Source organism: Delphinus delphis, chromosome 17 (assembly GCF_949987515.2).
Source record: "Delphinus delphis chromosome 17, mDelDel1.2, whole genome shotgun sequence".
Taxonomy (NCBI): domain Eukaryota; kingdom Metazoa; phylum Chordata; class Mammalia; order Artiodactyla; family Delphinidae; genus Delphinus; species Delphinus delphis.
This window is the reverse complement of record NC_082699.1, coordinates 75854057-75880688: the sequence shown is the minus strand read 5'-3', so window position 1 is coordinate 75880688 and position 26632 is coordinate 75854057. Positions and strand designations below refer to the sequence as shown.

General features: G+C 45.6%; 1 protein-coding gene across 1 annotated transcript in view; it reads left to right on the top strand.

Annotated features, from left to right (window-relative positions):
• The window catches only part of FAM135B (family with sequence similarity 135 member B), a 160881-nt gene that overhangs the window by 105787 nt on the left and 28462 nt on the right, over positions 1-26632 (top strand). The window contains exons 7-8 of the mRNA XM_060035314.1: positions 20027-20180; positions 22251-22300. Coding sequence (XP_059891297.1) covers positions 20027-20180; positions 22251-22300 — 204 coding nt within the window. The remainder of the gene's footprint in view (positions 1-20026; positions 20181-22250; positions 22301-26632) is intronic.

The following is a 26632-nucleotide window of genomic DNA, read 5'->3' as shown; positions in this document are numbered from 1 at the left end:
CCTATATGCCATTCACCCCCAGTAAACTGGCTCAAGAGAGTCTGTCGTTCAGCTCAGCCTGTCAAACCTACCTTGTCAGAGGCAGCTCTACCCACTGCCAACGTGTGCCTGTCAACAAGCTCGGTGGCTTCTTAGCCCTCAGTATATTTGTTACCATAGGCGTAGACAGCAGATGTCCAACACTTTGCACTTCTTAGTAGCTTATTGGCAGTAAACAATCTTGAACACGACACCAGGTCTCAGGCAGAGAGAGCCTTTCCCTGGGGTTGCCCCTGCAGTTGGAGATAATTATTAACCAGGAGTGCACATGAGAGTCTCCCGGGAAGCTTTCTTTTTAAACATGATGCATATCTGAGCCCTATTTCCAGAGATTCCAATTCAGCCCAGCTAGCGTGAGGTTTAGAGAGCAGTAGTTAAAAAGTCTCCCCAGGTGGTTCTGAAGCATCCTTGAGTCGAGGTCTCCTGGAATGACCCGAAAGGTACAGGCTTCGGAGTTGGACTCACTTGGGTACAGACCCAGGCTGTCACTCTAGTCCTTGAGCTCATCCCCTCTCTGAGCTTGGGATAATGCACACGTAGAGGTGCTCAACTCGGAAGAAAGCTCAGTAGGATCCCTGGCTCGGTGGGGATTGGTTTCACGTCTATGAAGAAGGCTATCCAAGCTTTAACATGTGTGCTTCGCATATTCTAATTAGGCTTTGTTGATTGTAGCATTTTTTCCTCCAATTCCCACCCTCTCCTCTGACCCCAGATTGGGTCAGGATGCCCTTCTTGGGACACCAAATATCTTCTTGCTCATTCTTTTTTTTTTTTTTTTTGCGGTACGCGGGCCTCTCACTGTTGTGGCCTCTCCCGCTGCAGAGCACAGGCTCCGGACGTGCAGGCTCAGCGGCCATGGCTCACGAGCCCAGCCGCTCCGCGGCATGTGGGATCTACCCGGACCGGGGCACGAACCTGCGTCCCCTACATCGGCAGGCGGACTCCCAACCACTGCACCACCAGGGAAGCTCCTTTTTTTTTTAAATCATCTGTGCCATTTTGGATTTGTTTCTATTGCTTGATTTTTCTCCTCATTGTGTGTTGTATTTTCTTGATTCTTTGCATGCCTGGTAATTCAATGTCAGGCATAGTGAATTTACCTTTTTCATGTTCAGTGCTATTTATATATCTTTATAGAGATATATCTTTATAGAGATATTTGTATCTTTATATAGATATAGATTTATATATATATATATAAAATACTATATATATTTTACATATTTAGAACTTTGTTATGAGATGTACTTAAGTTATTTGGAGTCAGTTTGACCCACCCCCTCCCCCCGCCAAGACTTGCTTTTAAGGCTTGTTAGGAAGGACCAGAGAAGTCTGAAGTCTTTAGGGCAATTTTACGCAACTACTAGGACGATGCCCTTCTGAGCTCTCTGCCTGTCTGGTAACTAGTGAGGTTTTCCACGTCGATCTGTTGCTACACCAGTTATTCTCAGCTATGGAGGAGCTCTGGGGCTTGTTTGCTCTGTTCTCCTCTCCAGTATTTTGTCCTGTGGCTCTGGGCCCCTTGACTTCCTTGTGCTCTCAGCTCAATCTCCTCAACTCAGAGAGTCTACCAGGATTTACTTACATTCCACATGCCTGCATCATGCCATGGAAACTCCCTGCAGGCGGTATGTCTGGACAGTTGTAGGGCTCACTTTTAGTCTAGGCAGCCTGATGCCCGCTATCTGAAAACTGTTGTTTCATCTATTTTATGTGGATTTTTAGTCATTTCAAATGGGAGGGTAAACTTGGTCTCTGTTACTCAATGTTGACCGAAGCAGTTATCCCCGTCCCCCCAGTCTTTAGTGGAAACTTTAAACAATGATATATGTGCAGGTACTTGTTGTTGTTACTGTTCTATTTTCTTGTAAACCATGAACTGAAATCTACACCAGGTGTTTGAATAAAAGGCTTGAAAATGAGTTTCCGAAGAAGTCTTTTGTGGGGTAAACACATAACTTATTTTAATCCCCATCATCGCCACCACCATCACCACCATCACCACCATCAACATAACGGATGTGCCAAACACGCTTCTAAGTTCTTTATTTTTATTTACTCATTGAATTATAATGACAGCCTGTGAACCAGGTTATTCTTAGAGTCATTTTGAGGAAACTAAAGCAGAGAAAGCTCAAGGAAGCAGCTAGTGAGCAGTGGTTAGAATACAAACCCAGGCAGTGTTCCAGCGTCTCCAGGCTCAACAACTGGCTGTGTGTTTCTCACTGGCAGCTGAACACAGTAGGGCCTTTCCACAGTGTCCCCGAATAGCGCTTCAGTTGCTGGTTGGAGTGATATTTGAACGACATTCGTAAGAATGCAGGTATGAATGAACCAGCAGGTCTTCTCCAGATGCCAGGCTAAGAGGATGACCCAACCGGGTGCCAGAGGGCTCTTGTGATAATACTGTCATCTTTGGGAAACCCAAGCATTTCAAATCCTATACCTGCTTGGGTGTCTACAATATCTTCCATGAACCCTGGACTCTGGATCTAGGTTGCTAATTTTCTGTTCTCGACCCTGTGAGTGAGTGAGAGTGTGTGCGCACGTGTGTGTGTGTGTGTGTGTGTGTGTGTGTGTGTGTGTGTGTGTGTGTAATTTTAGGCAAGTCTCTTACTCTCTCTATACCTGAGTTAAACACATCTGTAAAATATATTAATGTGGGAAATTCATAGTTTGGGGATGAGAAGTCAATGTGTTAATATATTCAAGCATGTGACTTAGTGCAAGGTACAAGGTCAACCTTGCATAAGTTGCTGTCCGTGTACTAGCTCCTGTTAACAGCTTATCACAACACCTGCATACACAGGCATACCTGTGTCTCTGTCACCCGATAGCTCCTAGAGGGAAGGAGTGAAACAGGGAAACAGGCGGTGGTATGGGTGGCCCTTGCAGTAATCCAGGAACGAACCTGCCCCCAGGTAGTGATCCCAGGAAATGAGTAGTGTTAAGAGTGAGAGGCATTTTGGAGGGAGAATAAATCGGTCTGGGTGAGGGAGAGAAACTTCAAGGACAACTCTGGTTTTTTTAGTTTGTTTTTGGCTAATTGGGAGTGGTACGGTCTTCATCATTTATTGCCTTAAACCGTTCTTTTGATATTTTCTCAATCTCCAACTCAAACGTTTAAACAGATTTGATACTCTTTACTATATGAGCGCTGAGTGTTCTCCCCGAGTCTACAGGGCTCTGAGCATTTGCTGGTACCTGGTGGGCTTTGGAACATGACTAAAGGCAGGAAGTCCACCCCACGATGAAAGCCACCAGGGGCAGGTTCCAGGCTTAGCATTTCTAGAAATTACAGGAAAATTGGATATTGTGATCTTTTCCCCCAAAAGATCAACCAGTTCTCCTAATCAGGGTCCTTTTCTTCCTTGCTGAAAAATGAACAGGACCAATGGAATATTCCAAAGCTCCACACTTTCTATCTCCACTGTTATGCATAATTGAATATGTTTGATAGTTTCTATCATCTTGAAAAATCACTTTTCAAATATTGAAATAATAAAAGATTCATCAAAGAACAGTGGTGTGATAGTACCTTCTGTTCCCATGGAGACCAAATCACTAGTGTTCAGCTGTGTGATTATTAATGGCATCTTCCCAAATCACGCACGCTGAGTTAGCTTGGTAAGGAAGCACGTGGTATTTATCATCGCCTGCAGTATTTTCAACTCATTTCAACTTATGTTTGCTGTTGGGATTTTATAAATGGTTTTATTTTCTAGTTTGGTTCAGTTTAATTTTTTGAAGGGCATATCGCCAGTGTCTGGTAAGAAATTTCTCGGCTGTGTTGCTTGTCTGATGGGAAACACTTTATTTGTGTGTGTGTGTGTGTGTGTGTGTGTGTGTGTGTGTGTCTTTGGGGGAAGCAGGTCATTGAACAGGATTTCTGTAGTGTAGACTCAACAGCTGTAGCACACTTTAGGAGGCAAGAAATCCAGTACCCAGGAGAACTAGAGAGGGATATTTATTGAGCAAGGACTATGTGATATACACAATGTTCAGTTTTTGCAAACAGGATCTCTTCTGAGCTTTTTAACATCCGTGAACATTTCTTATTATGAAACCCACTCTATAGATGAAGAAACTAAGGATCTGAGAGGCCAAACATTTTTCCTAAGAGCACTTACCTGAACCAAAATTCTAACCCACTTCTATACAATTCGGAAGCGATTGCTCTCTTTTGTATATGGCACTCGACTAAATTGCGGTTCTGAGCAGAACATAATGCTAGAACAACCCATGGGTTGTTCTCATGGTTAACGTATTTAAAGTGATTGGCACATGGCCAGTATTGAATAAATGCTAGATCTCTTCTCCTATTTTCATTCTGCTGTTTGTAATTTTCTCATTATTTTTAGTAGAGCTACAATTAGAAGGAATAGAAGTTGAGTTATTGCTATTTTTGCTCATGTGCACAAAAGAATTTTAGCTCAAGAGCTACACTTACATGGATTCAGTTTTTCTTATTCCCCAGTCTCATTGCTCAGATATTTGGAAGTAATCTGAGTTATCATGTTTCCATCAACAATACATTTGCACCCATTAGAGTTTATCAGTTATACGTCGTATGAAGGGGTGGAGGTTAAGTATGTTTTCCATTAATAGTCTTGCTATTATCTGGAAGAGAGAGATCATTTTTATCACAGAAACGAGAATTCCCTGAACTTGAAATCCTGCCTAGAAGGAGCCCGTGAGTTTCATGTCTTTACCTGATGGTTATTTCGTAGTAACCATCTACTTCCTATGTTTTATTCCCATTGTCTCCCCATCGCCACAAAAGCTCTGAGGAAGGAACCATGTCTTTCTTGAACTCTGCTGGATCCAGGGCCTTGTTAACTATTGTCGTGTAAACGAATGATGAGTGAACAATGAATAACTCATGAGGAAGTCCAGAGTCAGGTTTGTTTTTCACCTTTTATAGAGGAGGATATTGGAATTCCAAAATAGGTTCTTCCAGCACTGAAGCTACAAGCTCTTTCAAATCTCTCATTTGGTTGTCTAGATAGGAGTCTCTGGAGATATACAGATAATTCTAGCCATAAGGCACATGTTTAGATTTAGTTATCCTTTACGTGCACGTAGATCATGGATACATTTTCCAGACTCACAACTTAAGTGGGCATCTTTGCCCAGTGCTGTGCAACGTTGATGATTTTGATGACGATGTTGACAGTCAACACTTACATAGATCATCTCATGTAACCCTTACAACTCTGAGGCTACTGTTATTATAACTATGCTATGCATCAGGAAACTCAGACACCAAGAGGTTGTGTTATTTGCCCAAGTTCACAGAGCTGGGAAGGAAAGAAGCTGCAGTCTCTATAGCTGAGGGCCTGTGTAGGCTCTGCAGCCTACTGGTCACGGGGTCTCATGCCTCAGTTTCCTCCCCTTTAGAAAATGGTTAGTATTGAGACAGCTATTCTTCAAGTGGAATCTGTTTGCAAACATAACAGGGAACTGATTTTTTTTTTCCCCCAAAGGAGTGAGAAAGGCAGTACATCAGATTTTTTTTTTTTTTTAGTTTCCCCCACGCATCTTTCAGGATCCAGAATGAACGTTACTTGCCCAAGGAAGGTTTGTCTGAGAACCTAGACTGGTGTGAACCCTCAGTGATCCCTCTTTTCCCCTTTGTGCAATGCTCATCTCACTGGAAACAGTTGAATCTTCCCTGCTAGATGGAAAGCCCTATGGGGACAGACCGCATCTTCCTTTACCCTGTAACCCCCAGCATCTGTGTGAGCGTGTGGCACTCAATAAATATCACGTGCATGAATGTTATTAGAAGTTATTCTGAAAAATCCTACCCCTGAGTTGATTAGATAACCCCTCTTTTATTTAAGTGACCCCCCAATAGTTGTAAATAGTTGTGAAGCTTTGCTTATGATTTCGTAGAAAGTTCTATTACAGTCCTTTATATTTTTATTGGTACTCACCCTGGACCTCCCATTCCAGGAGTAGACCTGTCAGTGAAACCCTCTCAGAATGAATTACATCTTCAGACCGATCCAGGGGTAGACCGGCTCCTGGTCTGCAGGCCTGTACTGTGTTGACTGACCCTCTCGCTTCAGCAGAGTCTGCTCCACTAGTAATTGTTGGAACTGACTCTCATTCCTTGCTGGCTTTTGCCGTTCTCCCTGCCTCATTGGCTGCTTTCTCTGGTAGGGAGTTCTGTTCCATGTTGACCTCATTCTCTTTCCCAAGAGAACTTCCAACGAAAATGCTGCCTCCTTGTGGCTGCCAGAGTGTCTGCTGGGGGCTTCAGGGAGCACTGTAACCTTGGCCCAGCCTTGCCTGTTGGCTCTGAGCCATTCGTGGGAGTGGGGAGGGTCGGAGAGTGGAGTGGAGAGCCCCTGAAAACTTCCCAAGATGCCTAAGTTGCACTCTTTGAGACTTAACATTGATGCCTCGAGTAATGGTGTCGTGATCCCTGAGTTCCAGTGTGCTCTCTGTCCCAAAGCCCTTTCACCTTGGTTCCTTTAACAGCCATAACACCCCTACGATGTGTGAACCCCTTTCATAGATGAGGCCCTGAGAGTGGAAGTGACTTACCTGGGATTGTCCATATAGTAAACTTTAGTTGCTGGATTTAAGGCTCTGAGGTCAGTGTTGTGTTTGCTACGTAAATTGTCCTGGTGATCATGGCAGTGAATTCATAGAGATATAAGGTTCTGTGGCTAAGATTCAGATCAGACTCCATATTTTCAGTGAATTACTAGACTAATCTTAGCTAAACTACATTGAGTCCTTACTCTTTTCCAGCCCGTCTTAAGCCTTTGCACACATCAGCGGATGCACTCTTTGCTAGCACCCTAGGAAGAAGCTATTTCTATTTCCCTCGTTTTACAGACAAGGAAACTGAGGCATACCCAGGACCAGGTAGACTGTGAATGATGGCCCTGGGTTTTCATCCCAAGCCGGTGGACTAGAGATTTAATCTTAACCAGCGTATCTATTCAGCTGACATCATCCTCTTGGGACCCGAACAGTTTTTCTGTGTTGCTTATTTGAGTGAGTCACCGGCAACCTCAGGATCATCTTTGATCCCTTGTCTCTTATATCCACGCCAGTGACTGATTCCTTCAAACTCTAAGTGGCTTTTGAGTTTGTAACCCCTGCCTTAGCCCTCTTCTACTGCCTAAGCAGATACCCTTTTACCTGGAAAATGCACAGCTTCCCAATTTGTCTTTGGTCTTCTGACGCTCCTCCCTCTGCTGATTCTCACCTAGGCTAATTTGAGATGATGAACCTTACATTTATCACCATGACAAGCAAGAGGGACCTTCATACTGCCTTGTTTTATACCCCTAAATCTAAACTCGTCTTCAGCCTTGTCCCCACATGTATGCTGTGCTACCACCATACTCATTTTCTTTTTTCACTTCTGCAAAAGGTTGTCCTTTACATGAGCCTTCACATATGTGCCTGGAATTTTCATCCTCCTTTTTTTAAAAAAAAAAAAAAATCTGTGTCTTTTAAATTATTGGGTCACTTCTTAATGGCGCTTTTCTTGACTGGCCCAAGAATGATACAGACACTTTGTGAGTGAGTGAGTGAGTGAGTGTGTGTGTGTGTGTGTTCTGTAGTAGCATTTGTGTATAAATTTATCACAGCACTTCCCAAGCTGCAGCAAAACCATTTATCCCTGTGTGCTGCCTCACACACTGAACTACGAGGGGCTTGAACCCAGAAATCCTGTACCAGTAATCTTTTTACATTTCCTAAGAGCATTTTGCTTAGTGCCTAGCCCAGAAACAACACCCGATCAATGATTCTTGAAGAAGAGTATACAGGATTGACGTGGGCGCCATGCTAAACATTTTATGTATGTATATTCTACTCCATTCTAAAATGTGGCTGTTTGTAATAATATCAACCATAATTAGGGTCAAAACCACCCAAAACTCTTCTTGAAAGAAGCTTCTCTTGCCTCGGTGTAGAAGTATTACTAAAAGTAACATTTGTGTAAAGGAAATGACAGAGTAGAGTCCCCAAGGAGAGAAAAACTTGCATTTACTATGATCTCTCTTGAGAATCAGCAAGGGTCTATCCCCAGGGCATCTGTGACATGGGTTTGGTAAGGTGAAGGCATACAGATACTGGTAGGTTGGGATGGGAGACTGGTTTCAGGGTCAGAACAGGCTGATATCCGGGCAATTAAAGTCAGGACAAGGAGAAACCATGGGGAGAGGGGCCAGGCTTTGGCCTCTGGATTAGAGAAGCTTTTCATAACAAACCCACGGGGCCCACATGTTGAGTTATTGTGAGCTGGGTTGAGAGCAGACTTCCGGCCACAAGTCTCCAGGGCTGATGAGAAGTTCACATCCATCAAGCCCTCCTGTTCTGTGTGGTGACTGCTTGGTGCCCACCTCTATGTGGTTTCCAGCCCAGTGGAGCTTGTTCCTTCCTCTCTGCTCCTCCTTGAGCTCATCGAATCTTCCCTCCTTTGTACTCCTGTTTCTTTTCACCTCTTGCATCTACCCTTCTCTTGCTTGTATCCACAAACAGCAGTGTGCAAGGGGGATGAACCTCCTCCGTATTTGATCCTGAACAAGCTCAAATCCTGTTCCCAAAAGGTGTTTCTGCCAGAGCAGAGCCAAGTCTTAACGAATCAAAGCCACCAAGTGAAACAAAGAGGAAGACATCCAACTGAAAATAACGCCCAGAATTAACTGATCTCTCCCCTTGCCCCCTCTGCCTGCCTCCTGTAACTCTCGAATGTGATCTGATTAGGAGGAAAAATGAGATGATGTTTTATTAACACTAAAATTTTATTCATAAAAATAATAGGATTATAATAATGACAACCATCATTATTATTTTACTCATTGCATCTGCTATTTATGGAGTGGCCGTATGGTACACTTAATATCAACCAGGCTTTTGATTTATTATATAACTAAAGCATGTCATCAATCTTGTATTATAGATGGTATCTCATTCCAAAATTATTTTTAATAGATAGATTCAGCGATTACCCATGTGGAGTAGAGCCCTGAAGAGGTTACAGTCTGCAAAGCCAGCATTTTAATTCAGGTTGACCCTGACAGTGGAGGGCACGCTGCTTTCACTCAGCACGTGATCGCTCGTGTTTTTAAAATATCGCGCTTAGCGACTGTTCGGGAATTTTTCAAGGCATCCGATTCCATACATCCGATTGAGTTGATGGATAGTATTTAGTTAAGTCAGAGCCTTCTTCAAACTAGACTTTAAAAATGAAGACATTCATCAGAAAGGTGTTTGGGATTTTATGATCATCTGACAACTAAATTGCTTGTTCAGTTTGAGTTGTGTAATGTTCTCAATTAGACTAAATATTAAGCATCCAGTTTGCCAACTGCTAACGAAATTGCTGAACGTTGAGCACAGTTTGGGGAAATGCTTTTAATGAAGAAGAGCTGGAAGTAAAATACTAGAAAATCAAAGTGTCACAAGCTGTAAATGTTTTATTGGAGAGATTAGGCATTTTCGAATGTGGGACGTTGCAGTATTGTCTACATCATAGGGATGTAGTGACTCCAGTCACCTTAATTAAAGAATCTATTGTCTGTAGAGTCCTCGTTGGTAGACACAATTTTCAAATGGCCTGTTGATATCATCTGAAGGCTCTGTCTGTAATACTGAAAGTCAAAATCACCTGTATTTGGAAGACTGCAGGGAAATGGGATTCTGGTTCCCCCTTACCCCCTGTTTCTGTGCCTCGATCTCTTTAGCTCAGAGAAAAGGGAGGGAGTGTCTGTATAGTGTGGTTGCAGATATGATGGCCAACAACACCACTCTACCTGCTGGGCCCTCTGACCTGTCCTTTCTTTGCATGTTAGAACTCTGTCATCTCTCCTCCCGTACCTGTAAAGTGGCTTGCACTCCCCTCTTCTGTGTTCCTGTAATACAAATACCCATTCTTTGTCAGATGTCCGTTCTCTGCCAGATACTCTTCTAAGTACCCTGCTTCCACTTGCTGTCTTAGTTGCTCCTCATTATACTTCTTGGAGGGAATTGCCCTTATTATTCTTATTTTATCGGTGAGGTGACAATCACAAATTCAGATTGGGCTACATGTCATATCGAAGGTGCTCACCGCATTCAGGAGCGTACTAGCAAATAATGAGCAGCCGGTTAACTTCAGACCAGCATTAAAAACAGCTCCAGTGTCTAACCGCGGTTCAGCGGTGCGGCAGTGTTAACGCTGTCGCTTTAACTTCAGACCAGCATTAAAAACAGCTCCAGTGTCTAACCGCGGTTCAGCGGTGCGGCAGTGTTAACGCTGTCGCTTTAACTTCAGACCAGCATTAAAAACAGCTCCAGTGTCTAACCGCGGTTCAGCGGTGCGGCAGTGTTAACGCTGTCGCTTTAACTTCAGACCAGCATTAAAAACAGCTCCAGTGTCTAACCGCGGTTCAGCGGTGCGGCAGTGTTAACGCTGTCGCTTTAACTTCAGACCAGCATTAAAAACAGCTCCAGTGTCTAACCGCGGTTCAGCGGTGCGGCAGTGTTAACGCTGTCGCTTTAACTTCAGACCAGCGTTAAAAACAGCTCCAGTGTCTAACCGCGGTTCAGCGGTGCGGCAGTGTTAACGCTGTCGCTTTAACTTCAGACCAGCATTAAGAACAGCTCCAGTGTCTAACCGCGGTTCAGCGGTGCGGCAGTGTTAACGCTGTCGCTTTAACTTCAGACCAGCGTTAAAAACAGCTCCAGTGTCTAACCGCGGTTCAGCGGTGCGGCAGTGTTAACGCTGTCGCTCTAGTGGCCTTTTACATATAACAGCTGGATCTTGAACCCTGAGGAAAATGCAGCTGCTAACGCACAGCAGTATTTGATTGCAACGTGGTCATGGACACAATCCAAATTTTACTTAAAATGCATTCCGATTATTATTGGTCTATACATTTGGATAATATTTTATAGAAAGCTCTCAATTCCTGACACTTCGAGAGATCCACCACTTTGTCTCTTTGTCTATAAAAGGAGGACAATAATGACACAGACTTTACAGAGTTGATTTAAAAGCTCTAGGAATACTATGACTTATTATGCAAATACTCATTTTGGTTTCTACGATTGCTATGGTCATTCCAATAAAAGCCGGAAGTATTCTGAGCTGGTTTCTCATAGAATTAAACATTCTAATATGACAATATTGGTGCAGTGGCCTCCCATGTGCCTTAATAATTTCTCAGAACAGCCTGTTTTCTGCAGAGGCTAAGAGAGAGCCAACGTTCGCTCCGGGAAGGCCGGAATTAATTGTTGGTGGTGCAGGAGTGTGGGCTCTGGGATCAGACGCACCTCATGCAGGTCACACCCATGCCCGTACCCGCCCTCTGACATTGAGACAGTCATCCCTCACCTCACTTAGAAATGACTCCGGGTGCTCTGTGTGTCTCAGATAAGAAGATTTATTAGGAGCCACATGGGTGTTTGTATGTTTGCTATCAGAACATAGGATCTGTTTTCAATGATGCTCTGCTCTGGTCTGCTTTCCAGGTTGCCTACAGAATGAGCTATATAGAAAGCCCACCAGAAGTACGAGGGGGAAAGATAAGGACCACATTCACACAAGAGACTTCAGAACTCGAAATAGGAGAGTAATTATACATGCTGACTCTGGGCCTGTCCCAGTGGCAGCTAAAGGAATTTAATACCTTTCATAATTAAAATCACAAAAGCATAGAATTTTACATTTTTAAGAGACCATAGTGAACCCCTACGGAATCCGGAATCCGAAGTAGAAACATTTACAGCGGTCGCCACATCCCAAGGCACTGAGACTGACAGCTCACTTATTCTGCAGATACGTCTGAGTTTATGATCTTGGAACTGGCCTCTTGGGGATGGAAGTATTAATCGCTTGACCCTTCACGTGCTCCATAATTGATCCAGTGTATCTGATGGCCATTTCACCCTACTCCTGCTGTTTTTCTTATCCCTATTCTTGCTGTCTTGTCTTCAGTTGAGAAGATGTTCATTCTGGGGCATTCAGAATAGTACCCCGTGGGATAACAGACCAAGGCCGTGCTGTTTTGGGATCCTGGACTTGTCTTTTAGTCCTTATGGGACCACAGGCCATTTACTTAATGTCTCTGGACCATTCGACGTTTGCAAATTTACATCATGATTTCAACTTCCCTACATGTTTGGAGGGCCAGATGCAATGACTAGTGAGAAGCCAGAGTCATGGAAGAGGGCTCGACACGTGTCTTCCCATCCCCCACTGACAGGCACACTGGCACACGTTGTCCATTTCCTCTGTGTCTCTGGGTGCCTGGGAATTGATTTTTGATCAACACGATATGCCCGACCCTCCATGCCCAGAGCCCAGGTTGTCTGTCTAGCATCATCTCCTGCTTTTCTCGCCTGGATTCATTTACCTTAGCCACATGCTACTGATTCTATTTTTCTGCACTTTATTAATTTGTTCCTTCTCTGTCTTTGTTTATGACCGTCTCAGTGCCTTCCCTCATCCCTGCTCTACGTGCCTAGTCTTTCAAGATTCCACCGCAGCGCCACCTGTTCTAGGAAACCTTCCCTACCTACGCCTTTCCACACGCTCATAGCATCCTGAGGTTTCCTCTAGTATGATGCCTACCACACTGCACTACACGTCTGCATTTGTGTCCCCATTTCCTCTAACTTGAGAATATGTTCTTCCAGGTGGGGGCAGGGTGCGTTAATGTTTGGAGAGCAAGTGTTTAGCACCATGACAGGTACACGGGAAGCACCAGGTATAGAGTAATTAGGATCATGAAGATGAACGGAATTGGACTGACCCCACTGATGAGCTGAAGACACCCAGTGGGGCTCCCAGTCGTAATACTTCTAATATAAATACACAGTTCTCTAAAGTCAAATGGGTCAAGGGCAGCAATACAGGCATTCACCCAGATTACATCACAAGCATCAAAGTCACTTACAAGATGGTTATGAATTATGCAGATTCAATATGTCAACTTATCTAATTACTAACGAGTTATACTTTTTAAAGTTTTAAATAGGTCAAAATCTCTTAGTTAGCTAGGAATTGAACAAATTACTAAAGAAAATACCATCACTTAAGCACACCACTGGAAGATTCACACGGAGTTCTTACTGATAATAAGACTGATGGACTGTGTGTTCGTTGTACTTTATGGAAGGCAAAGAACATTTCCCCTTTATCCTCATTCTTGCCCGGAGGACAATTAAGCCACTGTCAGAAGCGCTGAAGCTGAGGAACAGCAAAAGCAGGACTTAACCCCTTGAGCCCAGGTCATTCCTGTAATTCCAAGTCCACTGAATCTTTATGGAACTCTGTTGCTTTTTCCCACAAAGTAGAAGTAAAAAAAATACCTCACTGTCATTTTGGAGCAATTCGAGTCAAAAAGTATCCTTTTAAAAACTGTCGTTTAAAACAGGCTTATAAACAGAGAGGAAAGAAAACAATGATTAGGAATCAGGAAGGAAAACAATGAACAACAAGGACTTTGAGGTCTGATTTTCAGCTCCACAATTTGTGCTTGTCTTCTGGACTACAATAGAGCCGCTGAGCACGCAGGGGCATTAGATGAGTCCAGTGATTTTCAAAGTTTCTTTATTTTTTTTTAACTAAGGACTTCTTTTTCAAATGAATGCTCTGCAGAACCCATCATAAATCTGCTGTGACCAGAAAAGCTCTGATGAAGTGGGGTCCTCGCCCACGCTGCCCCTTTCTTACTGCTTAAGGTACCCCCAGGATTCCTCCAAATAGTGACTGAAATCCACTGGTCTGTTCTAACCCAGCACTGGCCAACTCTTCTTGTTTGCTCCCTCTGTTCCTGAGTACCCCAGGTAGTATGACACAGGGAAGTGTTAACGTTAGTGACTTCATCGTCAAAGAGATCAAATCTCCTGGGTGCGAAGGGGAACTGATACACAATACCCTCTTCCCCTCAACTGAGTGCTGACCCAATTGGAAAATAAGACAAAATAAGACAAACTAGAATTCAAACTAAGATGTGAGATTTGGCTTACATCTTTGATCAAGGGGGTTCCCGGACATTGAACTCTAGAATTGACTACTTACTTAATCAGATACAGCCGTGCTAGACAAATGTAGGCCTCCCTTGAAGAACACCTCATCTACCAGGCTTCCGCCAGGGCTGAAGGTGATGGAGATAAATGCCTCTGAGGGAGGACTTGCTACTAAGAGAGGAAAACTCCAGGGAAGAACCTAGGTTCTTATCCCAAACTCACCTTTTGCTCAATAAGTGGGCAGAGCGGAGCTGGGAGTATGATGCTAGTGGATATGCCCCTCCACGTTGCAAACACATCAAGAGTGGAGAAGCAGGGCTTCCCTCGTGGCGCAGTGGTTGAGGGTCCGCCTGCCGATGCAGGGGACGCGGGTTCGTGCCCCGGTCCGGGAAGATCCCACATGCCGCGGAGCGGCTGGGACCGTGAGCCATGGCCGCTGAGCCTGCGCATCCGGAGCCTGTGCTCCGCAACGGGAGAGGCCACAGCAGTGAGAGGCCCGCGTACCGCAAAAAAAAAAAAAAAAAAAAAAAAAGACTAGGACTGTGTGGTTTCCAGTGTCAGACTGTGTCTGCATTGCTGTTCCACCTCCCGCCTGCCATGAGCCCTGCAAGCAAGTTGTTTACACTCTGGGGTTCAGTCTCCCAGTCTATAAAATGGGGATAAATAATTGTGCTTAGCTCATCAGGTTGGCAGAAGAATTAAATAATTAGTACATATAAAACACTTCAACAACGCCTGGTATTTAACAGCGTCAAATAATAAATGTTGTTAGCTGTTTATTGAAGCTGTTGTATTATTATTTTCTTATTGGTTAAAAACAAAGATCATAATGAAAAGCTCACCGCATCACCAGGAAGAGGAATTCAGGGGCCAAAAAAATAGTACCAGGCACACAGCAGGCATATACAATGAACAGTAGCTACTATGAATAGCATTCTAGATTTTGAGGTCTGATTGAGCTTCCATTCCCTTTTCAAAGCCACATCCAGAATAGTACAAACCAATTCCATCTGTGCATATCCTCCCGTAACTGTAACGCAGAAGATGGCTGATATCTCTATACAAAAATGTGTTTTGCCTTTATGGGTGTGTCTGAATTAAATGAAAAGTTATCGGTGTTTACCGCATGCTTAGTAAAAATCAGGTTGTATACGTATTTCATATAAAGTATAAATGAGTATATTTCTATAGGACATAAATATCTATAGCATGATTATCGTGCGGGTCTAGCAAATCCAAATTCCAAAATTGCGTGAAAGCTCCGCAGTTCTTAAGCAGGGGGACGTGAAGGTAGTTTGGACCTTCAATCGGGGGCTGTGCTCACCAAGCCCATTTTGTCGTGATGCTGCCAAGACCTCTAGAGGATGCTACAATCCATTCATTCATTCATTCACTGTCCATGTAGTCATTGCATTCTGTGTCCTAGGTGTGTCAGGTTCAAAGACAAATAGCATACTGTCTAACCTCAAAGTGTGCAGGGAGGGTTAGAGAGAGAAATTTACAGAAATAATGGTGGTCTAATGAGGTATGTGCAAGGGACCCAAGAGGAGGGAGCAGTTGAAGAAGGTTCACAAAGAACAGGACATTGACCTGATTCTTGGTGGTGACTTTTAGGCAGCAAGGGGACAGGCCTTGAAAAGAAAGAAAAACAGCTAGTGGACTCTGGAGTGAAACAAGAGGCAGCCGCTGAGCCAGGAGATGTGATCGGGGCTCAAGGCCTTGAATGCCATGCTAAGGAATATGAATTTGATCTTGTAGACAGTGGGAACACACTGGTGCTGCAGATGAAAGGGAAAGACCTGGGCAGTGAGACCCAGGAGAAGGATGTGTTAATAATTAAAGTGAGCAATAGAGAAGACTCAGACAAGGGCAGGGGCAAGAGCATTTTAGAACTTTCAAGACTTCATAACTGGTTCTTGGGGTGAGAAGGAAGTCTGGAGACTAGAGGAACTTGCTGGCTTTCTTGGATGTCGGGCAAGGTGGGTCCATTAACCAAGACCAGAAGGAAGAGAAGGACCAGGTAAGGGGGGGCAGTAATAAACTCCTTTCAAGGTGCGTGTGTGACAACAGGCAAGCTATCCAATCAGCAGTTTGGAATAGAGCTCTAGAGCCCAGGGCAGTAATTAGATGTAGAGATGCAGACTCATTCGAGAGGCATGTATGCAAAGGTCTGATGTGATGGCAAGGTACCTCTGTTAGGTAATAAACGAATGAGAAAGCAAAACTTCTAACATTTAACAAGTACTTAATATAAGTACTTGGCACTATATAATATAGTACAGGCACTATACTAAACACTTTAACTTTATTATTATCCCCACTTTTCATGTTAGGAAACTGGCATTTCAGGTGTTGAGGACCAACTGAGTCACGGTGATAGTCCACAAGCAAGGAATAGACCCTATTTGACTCCAGACTCTGTGTTCTAACCAAGCTTTATCCCTGCACAGCTCCCAGAAGACTTCCATTCGGTGAAAATCCATTTGCAGGTTTCTATGTGGATGACCATTGAGGTTTGAGCTGTATAATCCATAGACCCATTTCCAGAGGCCATCAACGGTGGGTCCTAACTGAAAAAGATTTTCCTTTTAGCGCACCCTGACATTACACTGAGGCATCACATAGGTCTGTGTTTTACCTGAGTGGTGTTGTTTAAGCCTTCACAGCAACCCTAACAGCCGGATTACTATCATCCCCTTCTTACAGATGTCGCACAGATGATGCCGCGGGGTGGGCCCTGGTCAGGAGCCTTCCGTTGTGAGTTTACGCACAGCCTATGTTCTGCTTACCCTGCATGCATCTGTCGTATTATTTAGGGTTTCCTTTCCAGACCGTTGAAAAGGAGGGATGCTAAAGTGTTCTTTCTTTGTGCTGGGGAGATTGGGCAGGGCTTTTCAATCCACTTCATGCAATTCTAATGGGGGGGGGCACTGGCTGCTCAGTGCTGGCTCTGGAGGCCTGGAGGGCCGGCTAATGGGATTTTCTGTGGCAAATCATTCACTTTCTAAAAGTCGTGCTGTTGAGTGTTTATGGAAAATGGCACTGGCTTTGTTTATGATAATCTCCAGCCATATGTTTTTAGGATTTCTCTTTGGATTAACACTTTGACTTCATATTATTTCAATAATCATATCAAATCAGCCTTATGACGATTCTCCAACATTTTCTTTATGTCTCTCTCGAAAAATCCATATGCTATTGGTGTCTAGTCTTAAAAGTGAAACTTAGTAAATAACATACTTTGGAGATCCCTTGCCCTCTTCCATGGGTCTCGGAGCACCGTCAAAAGGAGGCATTGGTGATAAGAAAATGCAGTTGGGAGCAGGTAGCAGGACCAGAAATTGGAGGGTTCAGGGGTGTTTGAGGTAAACAGGCTGTGGACTCAGAGCTGCGAGATCTGATGCCTTTGTTAATCCTCTGTCTGCTTTCATTTCTGCTTAGTCACAGATAATGGAGTCACTGCAGGACTTGTATTAATGCCTATGTCAAAGTAAGCAGACCTAGCGGAGCTGCTGTCCTCTGCCAGCCATGCTTTTCAAAGGCACACATGGCAGATGACAGAGGCCTGCCTTCACTGAGCACCTGAACTTGAGAATCCTTTCTGCTGCGGGCAAAGCACAGTGACTCGTATAGCTCTCTAGATTCTCTGAGCCACGGTCTTCAATCTATGAAACGGGCATTGGAGTTGCTATCACTTCTTTGGTCACTTCAAGGCATAAGTGATAAAAATGAGTAGCCAAGAAATATCAAGAGCATTTTTCAACATGAGGATCTCTCTGTGCTTTTAGGACATACATGTATATAAGCACACATATATACACATAGGTACGTACGCACGTAAAAGCTTTGTAGAAGGATGTACGAGAAAATTATTGGACTCTAGGGAATAGGAAACTTTATATTGTATTTCCTTTGGTAATACTGAGATTTTTACCATATCTGTATTCTATTTTGAACACATATTAGAATATCTGCCTTATAAGGTGATTGTTAAGTATCCACTGAGATACAGTATGATGGGAATATCTAGATGTTTCATGAATAGCGCATTCTTTCTTGCTCTATAGACCTGGGGAGTCCAACACACACACCCTGCTAGGCACAAGCTTTGCTGGTCTTCCTACAACTGTACTGGCTTCTGATCTTAATAGGAAAGATGAGAAATGGGAATATGCAAGTTACCCTGAGTGTCTGGCAACCACAGATGTCCTGACTGAATTTTCTGCTTATGAAACGGAAAAGTCTTTTTATGACAAAGCTTGTTGAATGTCTCTGTTACGTTCAAATCAGAAAGGACCTCATAACGTAAAGCCAGGTTTAATTTGAGGCACTGGGGAGTGAAGGGTACTGTTGAGACTTTCTCTGGGGAGTTCTGTGGTGCCCAGTTTCTATCTTCAGGCCTGAATCACTCCTTCCTCATTCTACCAAGGGTGATGGTGGCCAACTGCATATGGCCAAGTCCCTCTCTGGGAATTGCCCTGTCTGGGAGAGCTGCCGACCAAGGTCACACCTCTTCCCCGAGGTAACCCATGCCCAGTGACGGTCAGTGCATGGGTACAAAGACCTGGCCCCTGTCTCAAGGCCAGACAGCTGCAGGTGCAGAGCTCCCCCTGGGATCGACTGAGGTCCCTGTGCCTGCACGACGGCGCAGTGCACCTCCTCCCTCTGCCCCACCCTACTCTCCCATGGTCGTTGCTCCCAAGAGCACACGCCATGACCTTCCTGCAGGCCAATCTCTGTCTTGCAGTCTTTCTCCCAGGGAACGAATCTAAGACCGTCTCAGAGTGAGGTGACGGCAGACCTGAGACTTCCATCCGGGTTTCCTAATTTGTACCACCTTGCATGCCGTGACCCAACTATCGTGATGCGGTGATGAGAGCGAATGTAATTATACCCAGCACTGTCTGCCTTCATGGAACCACTGGGGCTACAGATGGAGTTCAGGGGGCTCCTGACCCTTATCAGACCTGTCCTGCCCCCACGGGACCAACTCAACCCTCTCAGATGGCAGCAAAGAAAAAAGGAAACAAAGGAAGCAAGAGGCTGCCACATCGGCAACTATGCGAGTCAACTCACAGAAACCAAGAGGATGCAATTCCACCAACACTGCCCCTGGCGCTTCTCCCAGCAGGACAGGCTAGGAAGCCCTGGATGGGTCATGAACAGACATTTGCTTGCGCTCCTCTCATCCACGTGAGCAGTAGATTCCTACGTCCATGGAATTCTCAAGCTTACTACTCAGTGCCTCCCTTTTTCTGCCCAAACCCATCCTGGTGAGATTTCCTTCTTCTGTTCTTAAAACAAATCCTTCCTGAAATTCACCCCAAGCCATCCTTCTCTAGTGGGGTTGCAGGGAAGTCAGAACTGTCCTGGTCCTTCTTTTTCATCATGTCTGGGCCTCCAAGTAAACTGTAGACTTAAGCATCTTTTCCTTATCAGACAAACGACACGTGTGGAATTCTGCTGCTGTAATGCGTCCTACAGCTACCAACACAGTAGAATGTACAGAGCATTCTCACACTGCGTGGGCACATCCACAGTCTCTTACACTTCCAACACTGAGAACTGCAACTCACAACTGCTTCCTATTTTACAGCAAAGCATTTTTCTCCTTCTCAGCACCGTGTGCTCTTCATCCATCAATACAAAGGTCTTTCTAAATGCCTCATCTCCCTGTGAAAAGGAGCCCACCTCAGTCTGTCCCATGGCTTCTTCTTACAGTGGCAAGAGAAAGAGGCTTGTAAGTGGGTGACATTCAGTTGCCCCAAACCTGCGAGGTCTGTGTCCTCATCATCACCATCATCTAATATTATTATTACTATTATTATTTTAATTTGAACCCAGTAAGATAGAGGCTTGGCCAGGTTCACCAGTTTCCCCATGCAGAGGGAGAGGGAAGCTCTTCCAGCTCTTCTGTTGGCATCTTGAAGCGCTTCCCCGTTTTGCTCAGGACCTGGCCACGTGGGTAGCCATCAGCTTGCGTTTCTGTTTCCCCCTGCAGGGGAGCTTCTACGTGCCCTCTGACAACTGCATGCAGCATGCTTACAAGTGGCACCGGGACGTGTGCTTCCTGCTCTTACACGCCTACCGGGGACTCCGTGCCTACTTCCTGACCATCATGAGGGACATCCCTGAGCTGCCACGCATGGAGCTGGGTAAGGGGCTGGGCACAGGGGAAACCTCACCCCAGCAGCTGACCGAACTTCCTCTTTTGGACTGGGGCTCGAGAAAAGTCAGCATGCTCTTGTAAATGTCACAGTAGCAAGCACCGTTTCAGATTTTTTTTTTTTTTTTTTTTGTATTCGACATCATTCTAGCCGGAGAAAATCTTGGACGTGCCAATGCAGGGAGGAAGGACGCAAGCACCTCGAGTCACATTCATTTACTCATTCATTCATCCACGAAGCATTTATTAAACACCTACTACCCACCTGGTGCTGTGGGCACATGATGTGGAGTTGCTTTCTAAGGGAAAATGCCTGTTGACAGCCTTTTTCTTCATTAGGCTGTAGTTACTGTATTGCAACTTACAAGAGTATAAAACAGTCCTACATTTATATATGTAGGTATTTCTACATATATATATATTTCATCTGGATGACATTAGCAAGCTCTCAGTAGTCACCATATTTGGTTTTGGTTTTCTGGGGGTGAATCGCTTCTTGTCCATCATCAGACATCATGGTCATTGGGCCTCATCCCTCTTAATTGACAGACGGTGGAACTGAAGCTCAGAGAGGTGAAATGACTGCTCAGGGTCACAGTGTGTGGCACAACAAGGCAGGAGCACAGAGATTCTTCAGTGATGCCCGGGGCAGAGTCTTTATATCGGGTCACACTCATTTACAGCAGGTGGTGGGTTGTGGTTTTCCTCAAAGTCTTCTAATGAGGCCCTTTGCCCCTAGAACAAAAGCCAGGTCCTTAGCCTGGTATTCAAGGGTAATAACAATCCTGCCGGGAAGGAACCTCAACTTCCCTCCCTGCACCCTGAGACCTTCCTTGCGGAGAAAATCATGCTCTGGCAGTATTGATGGCCTTGTGCATGATCCGTTATTACACTGAACACACCACACAGCAATCATTTATTTGCATGTTTCTTTTCCCCGCTAGACTGGGGGTCTTGGAGGGCAGAAGACCCCCAGATCCCTCACACACAGTGCCTAGCGCGCAGGATGAAGGAGTAGGGGCAACGTTGTTGTTGTTGCATGGATTTCTGGTGCCGTCTTACCATCTGGCTTTGTCAGCTCTAATGCCCTCTTTGAAGCACGTGATCTTGGAGTTGAAATTTTTCAGGTCAGATGCACTCACAGGAGACCCACACAGTTCAGAGCCAGTTTAGCTCAGGGGTAGAATGAAAACAGTGTCTTAGCAGTTGGCTTCTTCCTTCGACTTTTTTTTTTTTTTTAACCCAAAGGAACTGAATTTATTTGTTCATTCACTCACTCACCATATTTTGTTGAATGTTTACTGTGTGCATGGGTATACCGTGCCAGGCCCCAAGCGCACAGCCATGATCAGTGATAAAGGTGCATTATGCCTCGTGGGGCTCACAGAGCTGAGGACAGCTGCTGGGCGGGCAGCATGTGCTCATCTGTGAGCGTTGGCCACAGGCAAGGTCTGACCACAGCCTCACGGAACTAGGGGAAAGTTCAAACCCAGGCAAAGCTGCGACCAGGAAACCACAAGTGGCCAGAGTCCACCCCGTTCAAGCTGTAAGACGGCGGGGCTGCGGGCTTCTCTGTTGCTGGTGTGGAAGGCTGGGACGAGTTGGTGGCGCTGAGCAGTAGTCTTAGCTCTGCTACCCCGTTTCCCTGGACTTCTGAACATCCACCTGTATGAAGGACCTACAGATCCAGGTCCTAGATGTGTCACACAGACGTGTGTGTACGTGCGCGTGCCCGCACGTGCTACATACCCGCAAAAGCACAACAGAATGTGGAATCGCCTTGGACCACGCAAAGTGAACGTGGGGCTCTCCTGTTTCTCAGAAATGCATCCATGGAACAATGTTGACCTTTATCTGGTGTGAAGCCACATGGCTCCAAATCACCCTCTTTATAAACAGGACCCTTTAGACAGAATAGAGAAGGAAAGTCCACAGAAGCTGTATTTTTTTCTGTGACGTCAATGCCGACTTGAAATCTGTGCTCCGTTCATTCCGTTAACAAATTCTGCGTTTCAGTGTGTGTCCATTTAATTGTGTGGGTTTTTTTTTTCTTTCCTAGAGTCACTTGCTGTTGAAGAAACACTCTCTCAGCTGTGCTCAGAGCTACAGGTAATTAGGAAACTGACTCCTTAGTTCTGAATGGCAGTAGTTATGTGGGGCAAACATAGTTGCTTGCTTGGTGTAGAAATCGGAGATGAAAAGACACGACTGGTTACCTCACGTTAGATCTTAAACTGAAGAAATACTCTTCCATCCACTGCCCTAAATCATTGTGTCTCTTAGACACCTGTCGTGTGCCTGGCCATGTGCTAGATATTTTGAAAAACACCAAACAGGTTAACAGGTCTTGGTTTCCCTGACATTCACACTTTTTATTTGTCTATTAACCATGCATCTAACAAACGTTTACTGACTACGGGCTGTGTGCTTCTCACGGAGGGTGACAGAAACCTTGCACCCGTGCTCAGATGGCTCACACGTGGCAGGAGGCCAGCTTCCATGAAGATGATGATTTTGAAAACAGTGCTTTGCATTTGCCCAAAGTTCATCAATCACGTATTAAGAGTACGTGCTTAGTGAGCACTTGGCAAACGCACGCTGTTCTGTTATTTACAGTCTCTGGAACGCTTTCACATCCCATTGCGTTGGACGGTCTGGGTGAGCACGGCTATCCTCCTGTAACGAGAGTCAGATGAGGTGGAAAGGAGTGTGTAGCTCAGGGTCGGTGACACAGCTGATCCATGCTCAGAGCAGGACTCACGAGACTGTCTCATTGCAAACCTGGCGTTTCTGTCCTTTAAACCACTGTTTCTCATCCCTGGCCTCTTAGAAACACATTTGGACTTTAGACGCACCCTGGCCTGGGTCCCATCTAAACAGGTTGAAACAGAGTAGATGGGAGTAGAGCTCAGGGATTTGCATTTTCATTACAAGTTCCCCAGATGAATCAAAACCACAGTGAGATAGCATCTCACACCTGTTAGAACAGCTCTCATCAAAAAGACAAGGGGTAAGTGCTGGCGAGGGTGTGGAGAAAAGGGGACCCTCGTGCGCTGTTGGTGGGAATGAAAATCCGTGCAGCTACTGGGGAGGACAGTATGGAGGTTCCTCAAAAAACTAAAAAACAGAACTACCATACGATCTAGCAATCCCAGTTCTGGGTATTTATTTTAAGGAAATGAAATCTCTATCTTGAAGAGGTATCTGCACCCCCATGTCCATTGTAGCATTATATACAATAGCCAAGACATGGAAGAAACCTGAGTGTCCACCCAAAGGCGTAAAGAAAATGCAGTGTGTCTGTCTGCAGTGGAATAGTATACAGCCATCAAAAAGAACGGAATCTTGCCATTTGTGACAACATGGATGAACCTTGAGGGCATGATGCTAAGTGAACTAAGTCATTCAGAGAAAGACAAATACTGTATGATCTCACTTATATGTGGAATCTAAAAACAAAAAAAAAGCTCACAGAAACAGAGACCATATTGGTGGTTGCCAGGGGCGATGGGGGGAGGTGAGGGAAATGGGTGAAGGTGGTCAAAAGGTATAAGCCTCCAGTTATAAGTAAGTTCTGGGGATACAGCATGGTGATTATACTTAACAATACTGGATTATATATTTTAAATTTACCAAGAGAGTAGATCCTAAAAGTTCTCATCACAAGAAAAAGAAAATTGTAACTATGTGAGGCGATGGGTGTATTAAGTAACCTTATCGTGGCCGTCATGTCGCAGTATGTACACGTATCATTATGCTGTAGCCCTGAAACGTACAAATGCACCAGGGGTTCCCCCACTGCAGCCTGCGAGTGCAGGGGGAGACATGGATATGCCCCCATGCGTTTGGCCACAAGCAGACACAGAGGAGCATCATGGTCCCTGAACCACTAAGGGATGGGCCGGGGGCCTGAACCCAAGGCCATCTGCGAGCCACTGCAATACTGATGCATCTGGTCCCTGCAGTGGTTCAGGCCACAGCTCGGGCTACCAATGAGTTCTTAGATATATTTCATGAAAACCCAGCGGGTTGCCTGCTTCCTTTGGTACCGGCCCCCAGACTGCAGGGAAAAGGCCCCTGGTTTTGAGTGACGGTGTTGCCTCAGGCTTTATTCGGTACAAAGCAACCAAATTAGCTGACTGCTGCAGGGATGCAGCTGGGTGACACGGAGGGAGAGGGGGAGTCTGGGAGGAGCACAGCCTGGTCTGCGGTTTTTTAAAGGGCTGGCCTGGTGCTGGGAGTGAAAGAAACAAAGCTTCCTCCCTGCCCCCCGCCTCCCCAAAAGGCACATTCACAGCCCACAGAACTTTTAGAGGCAGGACATCGCCACCTAGTGGTCAACCAAGCACATGGTCACAAAAGCATCCATCTCAAGGACGGATTGGACAGTGGAAACTGTTTCAGGTGATTTAAGACAATTTGAAAACATAGAGCTCTACACTCATGGAGTAGTTCACCTGCACCTTTACTCTGTGTGAACCTTATACACATTTCTTAAGCACCTACGGTGTGCCAGCTACTCTACTATTTGTTGGGAATACAACCGAGATGGCAGAGAGCTTCCCAGGACTAACAGCCTGGGGTGAAACAGATTTGTTCACGCAGGAGGCGCGAGCTCTCCATAGCATCAGTGCTGGACCAGGAAGTGTAAGACGAGGGGCCTGTGTGAGCACCGGAGGCTCTAGGTGGCATTAGGAGTGAGGCGGGGAGGGAACAACCATGCAAAGCCAGGGCGAGACTCGACCTGACGGAAGCACCGTGGGTGCTCGGGGCCCAGGACGGCTGCAGAGGGAGCCTTTGAAGCCAGTTTTGGGGGTCTGGGCTGGAAAGGTGATTGGAGCCCACGATCGGGATCCCCGCTGTGCAGCCTGATTAGAAAAGGGATGGCTTGTGCTCTCCATAACGGGTGGAAAGGTTCTAATGAAACTCAGCAAACAGGTTCAAATCATGTTGAGTGTCTACCAGACAGCAATGGAAAAATCCTGGTGTCTGAGTCCTACCCTCAGAGATGGGCCCAAACGCTTTACCGTCTCCCAGTGATTCAGCATGCAGCCAGGAGTGAGGCCCATGGTGAGAGAACGCGGCTAGCTCAGGGCGTATAAAGCAGACTTTTCTCCACCTGACACCTGCTTACCTTGAAGATGCAACGCAGGCATCACCTCCTCCGGGAAGCCTTCCATGACCCTTTCACAGCACTCAGGACGTATCTCTTTCACAGTACTTTGTAGGTCTAACTATCGAAATAAATAGCTGTAACTGGACCATGTGCCCCTTCCAGGACTGGACATACTTATCTTTGGCTTCCCAGAGCTCAGCATACTCCAAGCTCAGACTTCAGTAAACAGAGCAAGGGGCGGAGGTGGTGAGTCAATGAGCAAAGGAGCGTGGCTAGACCCAGATGAAAAGCACGGCAGGGGGGGCTGTATATTTTTCAGGAGCTTCACCTGAAATGGCACTGGGTCCAGACTGCCTCCTTGTCGGCGTGAAGGGCTTCTCTTTTTCTTGCCAGAGAGACCCTTCCACACCCATCATCTGTACCTGAACAGGCCCAGGCCTCTGTGAGAGCAGGAAGGTCCTCTTGTGGCTTCATTAGAAGCTTCCTCAATCTTACCTGGAACCATTGCTGTCATCAGCTCGGGGAAGAAAATAGTGCTCCCGCAGACACATTTAATGAATGGCTTTTCCTTTCCTCTCTGGGGGCTGAGCTCAGAATTCATGCTGTGTTTGCCAGAATTGCTGGAGTGGACAGTGGGGAGAGCCGTGGGTGTCAGGGCGAGAAGGCCAGTAAAGGAAGTCCAGTTCCTAAGGCACGGGTGCCTCTCACTGATGCAAAGTCACCAGCTGACTCAATAAAGAGTTACCGAGTTTCCATCATCCATCGGCCACGGCGTAGGTACCGAGAATACTGAGAAAGCTAAAGCTTGGGGTGCAGGCAAAGGAGGGTACCGAAGCACCATATGGCAAGTGTACCATGAGAGTAGTCTGTGCAAGGTCAAGTAGACCGCAAGGAGAAGGGAGGCTAGGCCTACACGTGGCACACAATAGAAGTTCTGAAAGAACCATCAGGAGCAAGAGTGACTGCACGGGCTTCTGAAACAGTTACCTGGTGGAGAACAGACAAGTCCGAAGTGGTGAAGAGAGGGAGAAAGGAGATTGGAAGAGGCAGGAGGCCTTCCAAGGAGAACGTGCAGCCCGATCAAGGCCCTGGTGCTTGGAAAGAGCTGTATGTTCAGGTTGCTGTGGCCGGAGCCATGGGCGGCACTGCGCCAGAGGGAAGGCTGGGAACGTCATCAGGGGCAGAAAGGTGTCCGGTGCTGATGCAGGAGCTTGGCAGTGAGGGTAACGTGTTGGAGAATGTCAAGATAAGCCACTAATAGACCATCTAAAAGCCTTACTCTCCAGCCTCGAGGTTTTCCAGTGGCCAGTCACATCCCCTACTCT